General features: G+C 44.3%; 1 protein-coding gene across 3 annotated transcripts in view; it reads right to left on the bottom strand.

Annotated features, from left to right (window-relative positions):
* Window positions 1-993: 993 nt before the first annotated feature.
* LOC135525826 (protein unc-79 homolog) overlaps window positions 994-14,244 on the bottom strand; it is a 49,106-nt gene continuing 35,855 nt past the window's right edge. For all 3 annotated transcript variants that reach the window (XM_064953725.1, XM_064953723.1, XM_064953724.1), the window contains 18 exons: window positions 13,135-13,251; window positions 12,923-13,025; window positions 12,665-12,805; window positions 12,496-12,534; window positions 12,205-12,317; window positions 12,022-12,107; window positions 11,068-11,241; window positions 10,893-10,961; window positions 6,946-7,056; window positions 3,977-4,081; window positions 3,790-3,867; window positions 3,578-3,667; window positions 3,164-3,339; window positions 2,743-2,926; window positions 2,382-2,585; window positions 1,903-1,980; window positions 1,750-1,791; window positions 994-1,643 (listed from right to left, as the gene is read on the bottom strand). In XM_064953725.1, coding sequence (XP_064809797.1) covers window positions 1,455-1,643; window positions 1,750-1,791; window positions 1,903-1,980; window positions 2,382-2,585; window positions 2,743-2,926; window positions 3,164-3,339; window positions 3,578-3,667; window positions 3,790-3,867; window positions 3,977-4,081; window positions 6,946-7,056; window positions 10,893-10,961; window positions 11,068-11,241; window positions 12,022-12,107; window positions 12,205-12,317; window positions 12,496-12,534; window positions 12,665-12,805; window positions 12,923-13,025; window positions 13,135-13,251 — 2,099 coding nt within the window. In that variant the 3' untranslated portion in view covers window positions 994-1,454. The remainder of the gene's footprint in view (window positions 1,644-1,749; window positions 1,792-1,902; window positions 1,981-2,381; window positions 2,586-2,742; window positions 2,927-3,163; window positions 3,340-3,577; window positions 3,668-3,789; window positions 3,868-3,976; window positions 4,082-6,945; window positions 7,057-10,892; window positions 10,962-11,067; window positions 11,242-12,021; window positions 12,108-12,204; window positions 12,318-12,495; window positions 12,535-12,664; window positions 12,806-12,922; window positions 13,026-13,134; window positions 13,252-14,244) is intronic.

Here is a 14,244-nt window from a genome sequence, read left to right as displayed (position 1 = left end):
AAGCACAGAGATTGATGGAGTCACCTGTGTGTGTGTGTGTGTGTGTGTGTGTGTGTGTGTGTGTGTGTGTGTGTGTGTGTGTGTGTGTGTGTGTGTGTGTGTGTGTGTGTGTGTGTGTGTGTGTGTGTGTGTGTGCATGTGATATCATCAGACAGCACTCAAAGCTGGTGACTCATTTGACACACGCCTCTCATAGAGGATCCCTTTACAAAGTGCAGGCGTAGAGAAGTTATGAAATATGATACATTCTACAGGACTCATCTAATTCTACCCTGCTTGTTTTCATTTTGTGTCTGACAACCATGGCATTAAATAGCTTTTTAATTCAACTTGAAAATAAAGGGGAAACAATGTAGAGAAAAAAAGTGAGTGAGATCAAGCTTTGATTTAAATATACGGTAGCCCAGCTCTCATGTGGCGTGGCATTCCCTGACAAGTGCCCTTTCCATAATGTCATTAGATTCCACAACAATGCTTTATCATGACAAACCACATTAGACCAGAGGTAACTGTATTTGGGCCATGTCAGTGGAAAATGATGGCTAGGCTCTACAGGGGGCGGTCAACATGGACAAGCTTGTCTTGTTTACCTCCCCTGTTTGGTTTCATCCTGATCGAGTTACAACGCTGATGCTTTTGTTGCTACTGCAATCTTTTGTTGCTACTGCAATATTTTGTTGCTACTGCGATCTGGGCTCTGATGGCGAGAGGCAACCTGTTGGAACTGAGCAGAGGAATAGGTGAGACAGGAGCCCTAAAGTCTAATTGGATTTACTGATAAGATATATAGTATGATTGCTAATGGTTTCTTCTGAGCTAGGATATGGGTGGTTCCTATACAGTCTTTGGGTTTAACAGATCCTCTTGCAGTCATTTAGTTTTCCCATAAACCTTTAGGGAAGATATACTGTAGTAGTTACTGTGCAGATGTGCAATCATATCACACTTTGTGCACTTTAACTGTTCTCTGTAGAAATGACAGTGACAACAATATTTAGAAAATGTGTCTTGATTTTATTATTTTTATCAGGCTTGCAACCAAGCAACTGAACATATAGACCATGAGCATCACCAAGTGAACAAGTCTGAGCTTCAGCATTCCTCATCCAGACTATCATCTGCTGCTATATATTCTCTCCGTCTGTTCTGACCTCTGATGCAGCACACAGCATGTTGGAAATCTAACCTGCTATCTACAGAACTGTGATCCCCCTACATCTGCACACCTGCCCAACCTGTACTCACCTATCCTTTCATTGCACCAAAGAATAGTATAGATATACAAAGTTTAGAAGGTGCTGAAGATGATTACATCCGAAGCAGTGTCTTAAGACGGTGAGAGTCAGTTTATGCAGGAGTCGACTTCCTGATATGTATGGTCAGGCAGACAGATGCATGCTGGTCCTGAGGAGGACTGGGTCTTGGAGGATCTCCCATAGTGAGAGGTGGGCAGGTCACATGGGGTAGAACTGTGAGGCAGCCTCGGATGACTGGATTTCCACCTGGGCCATCTTGAACTGTGTGCACTGCAGCCACTTGCGCAGGGCGAAGGGCAGGGCCCCGGCCGCCTGGCCCTGCACACACTGGTGGTTCACTCTGTTCTGGATGGCCTGCAGCCGCAGCTGTAGACCAGCAGACAGGTGCTGCATGGGACAGGGTGAGAGTTTTTTGTTCTGGAGAAAATTTGAGCATCTATATCCATATATAAACATAATACAAATCCTATTTGAATTGCAATTTAACTCTTACCTTTAGGTTAGATTGAATCATGGGCAACCACATAGGTATTAACTGATGGAGAGAAGAGGGGAATTTTGAGTTGAAATAGAAAGCAACATGAAGAGGCAAAATAAAGTGTAAAATCAAATGTTAGGGGAAATTGTGGGTAAATGCCCCTCTTACCTTCACAAAGATAGTTGAGTTGCATTCTTGTAGAGCCTCCATCAGGCTAATGACATGTAGACACACCATCTCCACCATCTTGGAAAGTTAGAAATAACACGTTTGTATTACTGCAAGGGATCAAAACATGATTTATGATCACCCCGCTTCCAAATATGAATCAAAATATATCATGGCAAAGCAGCTTCTTAGGTCGGGATTCAATCTGACTGTGTATTTGGACAATGCTTTAAAGGTTATTTCCGATTGGGCTTTTACATAACAGCAATGTCCTGTCAGACACAACAAGGATCTGTTTGTGCTTTAGCCAACTCCTCTGCCACATTTACAATTACCGAAATCTGGGTAGTAGTTTGCCGAGGTAACAATAGCCTGTCTTTACATTTCATATTCAACTGCACATATCTCCATGCACATCCTATTTCCAGCCCACCCCCTCGTGCAGCTGACAGAGAGATAAGCGTGTGGATCTTCCTCACCACTTTGTTGTGGGCCATGAGCTGCAAGATGCTGGGTGTGACGCGGCTCCAGAACTCCAGGCCGGTCAGAATGGCGTTGGAGGAGAACTCTGTCTGATTCTGGTTCTGCAGGGCCGGAGTGGCCGCCGACTGCTCACAGTAAATTGTCCACAGCTGGGCAAACATGAAGGCATGGAACAGGGAGCACATGTGCAGCACTGACGTCTGCAGACAGAGGATGGAAAGAAGAGAGAGGTCAGTGACACTTTGGTCTTTATCTTATCCTAGACTTCAGTTGAGGGAGGACAAATAAAAATCTTCATACATTTACGTAGCATTTACTTCAACATTTATGCATATAACATTTAGACATTGTCCAGACCTTGGATTGTTCAGGGAAGCCAATGAGGATGACGATGAGGTGGTCAGCGATGTGTGAGCCAGCATCCAGGGGGATGGGCATACAGGAGGTGGAGCCCTGGTGCAGGGCATAGTGGGTCAGGGAGCCCAGGAGCAGCCAGGACAGCTGGCGGATGTGGGACACACACTCAATGAACTCCTTAGGTCTAGGGAGAGGACAGAGGTTAAACACTTTTTGAGCATACATTACAGTCTTATTATACTCCCAATGTATTGTAATGATGTATAGAAGCACTTCTACTGATAGCAATCCACTAAAAACTACAGAAATCTAACTGGTCAAGTCTGCTATACCATTTGTGACATATAGTTCTATCTTCATGGTTATTATTAGGGAGATCACTGAAAGTGACATCTGTGCTGTGACTGTCTGTGCCTCTCACCCCTGCTGCATGGCGGACGGGGGATGGTAGAGCCAGGGCAGATAACGGATCACTGCCTTGTTGTCACGGTGATTGCCTTTGCTGATCTCCATGGCAGCTACCTGTGCCAGGCCCACTTTCAGGTTCCCTCCGAACGTGTCCTCGTGCAGTGGCTGACAACACGCCTTCATATGGCTCTGGAGAGTGTCACATGATCACAGGATAGGTCACATGACTAGGGCCTGGCAGTGACACCACTCTCAAGGTGTGGTGTCTCAGGGAGAGTTGGGATACGCAAACATTTTTCCAATTCACACCTGCGTATAATACACACTTGTACATGTATGAAATAGGACAAATATAAGCACCCACCCACATGACGAGATGGCTAGAGGTGAGACTTATGTAAGACAGGTGAATGAGGAGGAAACTCACTTTTAGTTTGGTCAGCGTGTGCATATCCGCTATGAAGTCTAGAAGTTCACTGATGTATTGCCTCATGCATTCCATTGCTGCTGTCGTGCACTGAAAAAGACAGAGAGAATAGCGCAACAATCAAAAGGACAATATCTGTATCTCATTTGGCTTCATTAGGTTATCATAAAGGGACCCATAGAACCAATGTAATGCATGATGTACGGTCTTACCCCTGGAAGAGATGAGATCATGTGTTTTGAGAGAACAGTAGACTCTGCTAGCCTCGTACCAATATCTGAACAAACAAACTGACAATATACACGGATGCAGTTAACATAAATAAATATGCAAAGTCATCTTAGGTACTTTGGAGTTAAAGTCTTTTCCACAAGTAGTTCTGATTGTACAACTGTTTACCTGGACCAGCAGTAGCAGGTTAGTATCGGGTAGAGGAGACTTGAACTTCAGAGCCTGTAGAAGCTCCAGCACCACAATACGAGACATATAGAACTTATCTCGCTCCTGGGCAAACAAGACACACCAAATAGCTCAGGATAGAGGAAATAAGGATAGTGGAGAGAGAATATAGAAAACCACTGTGTACAAATGTTGTAATTAATTTTAGAGGAACCATGTGAGATAAACTCTTCGGGATACTGAGGGAAGAAGGTTTGCCGAGTGGTTGTCTTATTTAATATTACAGGGTTGTGCACGATATCTCTCTGCCTCTCCAGTGCTCATACAGTGTTGCCTGTGTGGACTGGAGTATAAAGGCTGTATGTGTTCTGAATAAAGACAGAGAGACAGAGGAGCTGATTAGCACGGCACCCAGTCTAGATCTCCTCTCTCCCAGAGATCCAGTTCAGATGAGCCTGTCAGCCTGAGAAGCCACTGCTCTCTGTTAAATCATCCACTCAATACAAAGCTCTGCCTGCTGCCTGTTTACCAACTAGACTGTAATCCTCTCTCTCTCTCTCTAGTATACTTATGGCATAGCATACAGTAATTACCTTATTATCACCTTATTATACACGTTGGTAGTGGTACATATTGGTTCATACACTACACTACAAAAGTATGTGGACAAATGCTTGTTGAACATCTCACTCCAAAATCATGGGCATTCTGGGAAGGCTTTCCACTAGATGTTGGAACATTGCTGCGGGGACTTGTTTCCATTCAACCATAAGAGCATTAGTGAGGTCAGGCACGGCAGGTAGCCTAGTGGTTAGAGCAATGGACTAGTAACCGGAAGGTTGCAAGATCGAATCCCTGAGCTGACAAAGTAAAAATCGGTTGTTCTGCCCCTGGACAAGGCAGTAAACTCACTGTTCCTAGACCATCATTGATGTTGTTCTTAATGACTTGCCTAGTTAAATGAAGGTTTAAAAAAAAATGTTGGGTGATTAGATCTGGCTTGCAGTTGGCTTTCCAATTAATCCCAAAGGTGTTAGATGGGGCTAAGGTCAGGGCTCTGTACAGGCCAGTAAAGTTATTCTACACTGATCGAGACACATTGTCATGCTGAAACAGGAAACCCATTTCATGAAGCTCCCGATGAACAGTTGTTGTGTTGACGTTGCTTCCAGAGACAGTTTGGAACTCGGTAGTGAGTGTTGCAACCGAGGACAGAAGATCTTTACACGGTATACGCATCAGCACTCGGCGGTCCCGTTCTGAGAGCTTGTGCTTGCTCCTAGACGTTTCCACTTCACAATAACAGCACTTACATTTGACCGGGGAAGCTCTTGCAGGGCAGACATTTGATGAACTGACTTGCTGGAAAGGTGGCATCCTGTGATGGTGCCATGTTGAAAGTCACTGAGCTCTTCAGTAAGGCCATTCTACTGCCATGGTTTGTCTATGGAGATTGCATGGGGTGTCCACATACTTTTGTATATTATAAATTATATAGTGTATATAATTTACAAAATAAATTATTGCATGGGGTGTCCACATACTTTTGTATATATAGTGTATATTATAAATTATATAGTGTATATAATTTACAAAATAAATTATTGCCTTCTCATTAGCATGAAACCCCAATACATACAGTACAGTTGATTTGGGTCACATTTGTTAAAATGTTCAATGTATAATGCATTAGTGATAAACATAACTTCCCAAACATCCATACGTCTACAATAACCCAATGAAAAATCCTCCTTAAACTTGTATTTGAGAAAGCTCACCTCATAAGACTAACTGCACAGGAAACAGTTAAATAGACATTATCAGTCATGTTGACTTGCATATTGAGAAACGGATGTTATATAGCAGGGATTTAAAAGGCTAGAGGAAATCAATAGAGCTGGAGACATAAAGTATGGCGCTGTGACAGCAGTAGCAGGGGGAGGATCCATCATTCCTGCAGCAGGAGACAGCCAATGCCCCAGCTCTAACAGAGGGAGGCTTGCCCTCAGATACACACCATACATCCTCAGCCCAGAGCCCAAATTAATAAATGTAAATCAATACTGGCTGATTGCCTACTTAATCATCTGTGACACATAGCCACCTTGCTGTCTAGTGGGAGAGGCTGGGGATAAGTATTACAACCAAGAACTACTGTATACAAAGGTCTGCAGACATGGTTTTATATTTAACAATGTGGGAAAGTTATTGGGCTTTTCTAATTGGGCCTTTCACGTGAGATAAATGCATTGCTACAGATGAAGGATCTTAATTTAAGCCAATTTGCTACAGCAGGAAAATAATCCTGCAGCAACAGGAAATGTGAATTATTATGTGGATTATAATGTACATTTTTTGTAGGGATTTATACATGTTTCATTAAGGAAAATCGCTGCAACAAATAATTTTACAGTTTTTCTCGATTGCTAAGACACCTTTTATGAAACTGGGGTCCACTTGCTTTCCATCATAACCTAATGAGCACAACAGTTTTATGTTTTGCAAAACAGTCATTCCTCATTGCTTTCACACACAATGCAAATGCTAAGCACATTTTTACAAAACAGTCAACACAATTTTCTACAAAATGCGCAAGTTAGTTGAGTAAATCATGTCAAACCAAATTTAAACATTTGGTCAGAGCTGATACAAATTACTCCCATGAATGTGAACCTCTTCTGCAGGTGTGCAAAAATTCTTTGCACAATTGTTCAATCAGCAATCAGTCCTTATTCATGCATAAAAGAGGTCACTTCTGAGTTGCTTATTGTAAAAATAGACCAAGTAAGAGGTCGAGAGCAAGGACAAAGGAGAGGTCGATGGGCCCATAGAGGAAGATAGTGCAGCTCTCAGTTAAAATGGAAAAAGGTCAAATAAAGCAACAAATGTGATCAAATTAAGATCCTACATTTGTACATAATAAACAAATATACTAATATCAAATGTAAGCTAACCTGTACATATCTTACCTTATTGAAGGCTTTGTAGCAGAGGCCACACAGCTCCACCAGGTAAGAGAGGCTGAACACTCCATACTGGATGACAAAGCTCAGCAGTTTGGAGAAGGGCTCCAGTAAGCTCTGAGGAAGAAGAGGAAGAGAGGGAGTTAAGGGTCAATGCCTGGTGGGTGGGTGAGGGGATCTTACCACACTAGTGGTTTTGTTATTTTTTCTGCTTATTCTAAATGAGTAAGACTTCTGGGTTCAGTCATGCAAATGACAGTCAATGTGAGTGAGCTGTTCACTGACCACTGAACAAGATCTCAAATCAAATCAAAAGGTTATTTGTTGTAGACTTAACCATGCAGTTGTTTCTGACGAGCCCTTCCCAATGATGCAGAGTTAAAAAATTATCACAATAAAAAGAAAAATAGTAACACGAATAATAAAATGCTCAATGGAGCTACAGTATATACAGGCAGTACCAATACCAGATCAATGTGGAGGAATATGAGGTAGAAACTATGTGTACATGAATGCAGGGTAAAGTGACTAGGCATCAGGATAGATAATAATAATAATAGTAAAATAAATCAAATCAAATCAAATTTTATTTGTCACATACACATGGTTAGCAGATGTTAATGCGAGTGTAGCGAAATGCTTGTGCTTCTAGTTCCGACAATGCAGTAATAACCAACAAGTAATCTAACTAACAATTCCAAAACTACTGTCTTATACACACAAGTGTAAGGGGATAAAGAATATGTACATAAAGATATATGAATGAGTGATGGTACAGAGCAGCATAGGCAAGATACAGTAGATGGTATTGAGTACAGTATATACATATGAGATGAGTATGTAAACAAAGTGGCATAGTTAAAGTGGCTAGTGATACATGTATTACATAAAGATGCAGTAGATGATATAGAGTACAGTATATGCGTATACATATGAGATGAATAATGTAGGGTATGTAAAAATTATATTAGGTAGCATTGTTTAAAGTGGCTAGTGATATATTTTACATCATTTCCCATCAATTCCCATTATTAAAGTGGCTGGAGTTGAGTCATTGTGTTGGCAGCAGCCACTCAATGTTAGTGGTGGCTGTTTAACAGTCTGATGGCCTTGAGATAGAAGCTGTTTTTCAGTCTCTCGGTCCCAGCTTTGATGCACCCGTACTGACCTCGCCTTCTGGATGATAGCGGGGTGAACAGGCAGTGGCTCAGGTGGTTGTTGTCCTTGATGATCTTTATGGCCTTCCTGTAACATCGGGTGGTGTAGGTGTCCTGGAGGGCAGGTAGTTTGCCCCCGGTGATGCATTGTGCAGACCTCACTACTCTCTGGAGAGCCTTACGGTTGTGGGTGGAGCAGTTGCCGTACCAGGCGGTGATACAGCCCGCCAGGGTGCTCTCGATTGTGCATCTGTAGAAGTTTGTGAGTGCTTTTGGTGACAAGCCAAATTTCTTCAGCCTCCTGAGGTTGAAGAGGCACTGCTGCGCCTTCTTCACGATGCTGTCTGTGTGGGTGGACCAATTCAGTTTGTCTGTGATGTGTATGCCGAGGAACTTAAAGCTTACTACCCTCTCCACTACTGTTCCATCGATGTGGATAGGGGGGTGTTCCCTCTGCTGTTTCCTGAAGTCCACAATCATCTCCTTAGTGTTGTTGACATTGAGTGTGAGGTTATTTTCCTGACACCACATTCCGAGGGCCCTCACCTCCTCCCTGTAGGCCGTCTCGTCGTTGTTGGTAATCAAGCCTACCACTGTTGTGTCATCCGCAAACTTGAAGATTGAGTTGGAGGCGTGCGTGGCCACGCAGTCGTGGGTGAACAGGGAGTACAGGAGAGGGCTCAGAACGCACCCTTGTGGGGCCCCAGTGTTGAGGATCAGCGGGGTGGATATGTTGTTGCCTACCCTCACCACCTGGGGGCGGCCCGTCAGGAAGTCCAGTACCCAGTTGTACAGGGCGGGGTCGAGACCCAGGGTCTCGAGCTTAATGACGAGCTTGGAGGGTACTATGGTGTTAAATGCCGAGCTGTAGTCGATGAACAGCATTCTCACATAGGTATTCCTCTTGTCCAGATGGGTTAGGGCAGTGTGCAGTGTGGTTGAGATTGCATAGTCTGTGGTCCTGTGTGGCTCAGTCGGTAGAGCATGGCGCTTGCAACGCCAAGCGTCGTGGGTTTGATTCCCGCTGGGGCCACCCATATGTAAAAAAAAAAAAAAAAGTAGTGGCCCCAGCCGACTTGTAAGTCGCTTTGGACAAAAGCGTCTGCTAAATGGGATATATATATATATACCTATTTGGGCGGTAAGCAAATTGGAGTGGGTCTAGGGTGTCAGGTAGGGTGGAGGTGATATGGTCCTTGACTAGTCTCTCAAAACACTTCATGATGACGGAAGTGAGTGCTACGGGGCGGTAGTCGTTTAGCTCAGTTACCTTAGCTTTCTTGGGAACAGGAACAATGGTGGCCCTCTTGAAGCATGTGGGAACAGCAGACTGGTATAGGGATTGATTGAATATGTCCGTAAACACACCAGCCAGCTTGTCTGCGCATGCTCTGAGGGCGCGGCTGGGAATGCCGTCTGGGCCTGCAGCCTTGCGAGGGTTAACACGTTTAAATGTTTTACTCACCTCGGCTGCAGTGAAGGAGAGTCCACATGTTTTCATTGCAGGCCGTGTCAGTGGCACTGTATTGTCCTCAAAGCGGGCAAAAAAGTTATTTAGTCTGCCTGGGAGCAAGACATCCTGGTCCGTGACGGGGCTGGTTTTCTTTTTGTAATCAGTGATTGACTGTAGACCCTGCCACATACCTCTTGTGTCTGAGCCGTTGAATTGAGATTCTACTTTGTCTCTATACTGACGCTTAGCTTGTTTGATTGCCCTGCGGAGGGAATAGCTACACTGTTTGTTACACATGTTTCCGGTCACCTTGCCCTGATTAAAAGCAGTGGTTCGCGCTTTCAGTTTCACGCGAATGCTGCCATCAATCCACGGTTTCTGGTTTGGGAATGTTTTAATCGTTGCTATGGAAACGACATCTTCAACGCACGTTCTAATGAACTCGCACACCGAATCAGCGTATTCGTCAATGTTGTTGTCTGACGCAATACGAAACATATCCCAGTCCACGTGATGGAAGCAGTCTTGGAGTGTGGAATCAGATTGGTTGGACCAGCGTTGGACAGACCTCAGCGTGGGAGCTTCTTGTTTTAGTTTCTGTCTGTAGGCAGGGATCAACAAAATGGAGTCGTGGTCAGCTTTTCCGAAAGGAGGGCGGGGCAGGGCCTTATATGCGTCGCGGAAGTTAGAATAGCAATGATCCAAGGTTTTGCCAGCCCTGGTTGCACAATCGATATGCTGATACAATTTAGGTAGTCTTGTGAACAGAGGTGTGTGTGTTGTGTCAGTATCTGCATGTGTGTGTGTGTGTGTGTGTGTGTGTGTGTGTGTGTGTGTGTGTGTGTGTGTGTGTGTGTGTGTGTGTGTGTGTGTGTGTGTGTGTGTGTAATGTTGTGAATGTGTGTGGGTTTAGTGTGTCAGTCTAGTGTGTGTGTATGGTGTGTATATATAGTCTTGTGAGTGTTCATTGAGTCAGTTCAAAATAGTCTGGGTAGCCATTAGTTAACTATTTCGCACTCTTATGGTTTGGTGGTCAAAGGTGTTTCGGAGCCTGTTGGTCCGAGAGCCAATGCTCAGGTAACGTTTGCCGGACGGTAGCAGAGTGAACAGTCAGTCTATGGCTTGGGCACCTGGAGTCTTTTGGCAATTTTCCGGGCCTTCCTCTGATCTGACATAACTGAATGTTATCAGGTCTAAGTCATTATAATTAAAGAGTCAGAATGTAACCAATCATAACCTGCTCAGGGCCTGGGATAGGGTTACTTATGACACTCAAATGAAGACTGACCTCACCATTTGGTTAGTAGTCCTAATGTATATCAAGCCAACACAGACAGACTCACCCGGGTTGCACTTGTGGTGGGGATCTTCAACAGGCAAATGATGATCCTCAAACTGGAGTCCAGGGGACACTGAGAGAGACGTCATCACATTCTTCATAAGGCTATAGCTCTATATTGATCACAGTTAAAAAAACAAACAATCAATGCAGCCTATATGCAGAGCGAGGTCCAGTACCTTCAGAGGCAGCACAGAGGGTAGTTTAGTGAGGAAGGTCTGGAACTGATTGCAGATGGTGGTCCACAGGTTGCTGGGGGAGTCCATGGGCAGGGCCTCCATGAAGGTGGCGATGTTCTCCAGGCAGTGCAGCATGGTGCCCCCTGCTGGTAGACTCTTCTTGTTGTTCAGACCCTGAGGACAGTGGCATAAATGATAACAGGGTTACAATTTATTGCCGTAGAGCCCTTACCAGCTGTAACAATTTTGTTTAAAAATATATTCTAAACGTGGTTTGGATTATTGATTGTTATGAGCCAAAGGAGTGAACTGAGATAGACTATCATAAGTGCTATTGCTTTAACATTGTAACAGTGTGCTAAATAAAACAAACCAAGTTAATAGTGCAGAGTAAATATTGGGAATAACCATGCAGAGGCATGCTCTTCAGCAGTACTCATTATCTGCTTTAGTATCATGCTATCCAAACAGCAGTGTTAGTCTTGTCAATTTATACAAGAGCTCCTCCTGCTGGATACATGATGAAAGTGAAGATTTTTCTTGAGACTCAAGACAGAGGGCTCGATTCAATTCAAACTCTGGAAGATGTGCGTTGTAGCGCGATTGAAATTTAAAGGTAATGTCCGATAGAGCCGACATATGCAGCATTTACTATGAATGCGAAAAAAATGCTTTTAATGTCAATCGCGTTGTAACGCTGATCTTCTGTGTTAGCGATTGAATCAAATCAAATTTTATTTCTCACATTCGCCGAAAACAACCCGTGTAGACCTTGAAATGCTTACTGACAAGCCCGTATCCAACAATGCAGTTGTAAGAAAATAGAGTTAAGAAAATATTGACTAAATAAAATAAAAGTTAAAAATAAAAAGCCCATACACAAACACACACCGCATAGAACCTTCAGCCAAGTGCTGAGCTTTAAGCATTACACTAAGCAGGAAAACGTCCCACCTCCAGCAGCTGGTTCAGTGCAGCCACAGAACTCAGTTCATTAAAATCAATCAGGGAAAAGGCCAATGTTCTCAGAAACCCTCCATCTGAAAATGCACAGAAAAGAATGATGGTAAGGATCCAACCATATCCATCAGAGAGCTGCTCCTAACAGCAGACATGTTGTGGTGTGTATGAGTAGACCTTTAATGTTGCTCTGGAAGAGCTGGGGCAGGATGCCATTGGGGGCCAGCTGATGGAACACACAGCGGAGGAACTGTTTAGCCACACCTGCTGCGTTGCCAGGGATCAGCATGCTACACCAACAGAGACATCAACACACATAGAACGTCTGCACCTCATATTGGCATATATTCTCATTTGTGTACAAGAATACAGCCAGCGTCAACAAATCATCAGCATCCACATTACACCTGAGTTTAGCACACACAATATAATAATATACTTAGTATGTCTGGCTGTGATGTGTCATACCTCTCAGCCTGCCCAGAGAAATTAGCACTAGACGCCAGCCTGAAAGACACAAATCTGAATTTAACATCGGAGACATGACAGAGAGTGTGCAAAAATGTTACTGAACAATCAAGTTTGTGTATGTCAAAGTATAATAAGGTTGGTGCAGGAGCTGCTGTAGTTGCCAGACCTGCCCACAGACTGCATGATGTCCAGCAGCAGTGGAGCGGCCTGGTCAGGGCTGAGGTGGATGAACATGGAGAGCACCACCACTGCCAGGCCCAGGGTCTCCTCATCATACTCCTCTAGCACCGCACCACAGTCACGACACCTGAGTGACCACACAGTATTATCATTAATAACACTGAATAACCATTCATGTACACAGTGTCTGCGATCCTGAATGACACACCAGTCAGTGTTGGTGGTTGGCGTTAGGTTCTCTCACCTGTCAGTCATGGTGGTGGGCTGGTCATCAATGAACTCCTCAGGGGCAGGCACAAACATGCTGACTGTACTGGGGGCAGATAGGAGGCTGGTCTTGGTGGGGCCTGTAGAGAGAAACACTAAAATCAGCACAGTCAAAACCAATCATTAAAAATCTGTTTAGATGTTTTTCCCTCTGGAGAGGTGGACCAGAGATAGTTAGCAGTGACTAACCTGTCTCCCAGGTGCTGATGTTGTGAGGGGCACTGGACTGGTGCTCCAGCTGTCTCTTCATCAGCTGGCTCATGGTTAGAGCTCCCAACGAGCCTCGCTTTGCCTGACGGTACTGAGCTGGGGGTGCGACAAACACACACCCAAAGAACTGAGCTGCCTGGTACTTTTCCTCTATCGCCACTATTTTAATTTCAATGTCTGGTTTACTTAAAGGGCAACTCCATCACTTTTCAACCTCATTTTCATTATCTCCAGCACAATGCCAGTGCCAACATATGTGACAACGGTGCATTTCTACCTTGTGCTAGAAACTCATTGCAGGTTTTTTTATTCTACTCTGTGATGTCACAGAGAGTCATTTTTTAGGATCTTTCTTCTTATATTTTTAACCACTGATCATAGAAATATGCTGTTTCACATGTGACTCTTTTCAGGAAACTAGGCGTGTGTCGCATGTTACTACTTCACTGGAGCACCATTTGAACATAAACTTTTTTGGGACAGAAATGCCTTCTGGAACATGTGACCTGTCATATGCCTTAATAACAAACTTGTATGCCATCTGTAAATACAAATAAAATTGTTAAATTAAGAGCCTAGTTGGTTTAGCCATGGGAAAAGTCAGCAGCCTCCCGAGTGGCACAGTGGTCTAAGGCACTGCATCGCAATGCAAGCTGTGCCACTAGAGATTCTGGGTTCGAGTCCAGGCTCTGTCGCAGCCGGCCGCGACCGGGAGTCCCATGGGGCGGCGCACAATTGGTTAGGGGAGGGTTTGGCCGACAGGGATATCCTTGTCTCATCGCGCACTAGTGACTCGCGGGCCGGGCGCAGTGCACACTCACACGGTCACCAGGTGTACGGTGTTTCCTCTGACACATTGGTGTGGCTGGCTTCTGGGTTGGATGGGCAGAGTGGCTTGGTTGAGTTGTGTTACGGAGGATGCATGGCTCTCGACCTTGGCCTGTCCTGAGTCCGTACAGGAGTTGCAGCGATGAGACAAGACTGTAACTACTACCAATTGGATACCATGAGATTAGGGTGAAAAAAATTAAATAAAACATGTCAGCAACTTTGTAGCTCAACACTGATTGGCTGAGATGAGTTTGGATT

This window comes from Oncorhynchus masou, chromosome 32 (assembly GCF_036934945.1).
Source record: "Oncorhynchus masou masou isolate Uvic2021 chromosome 32, UVic_Omas_1.1, whole genome shotgun sequence".
NCBI lineage: Eukaryota > Metazoa > Chordata > Actinopteri > Salmoniformes > Salmonidae > Oncorhynchus > Oncorhynchus masou.
The sequence above is the reverse complement of the archived record's forward strand: the minus strand, read 5'-3'. Positions and strand labels throughout refer to the sequence as shown.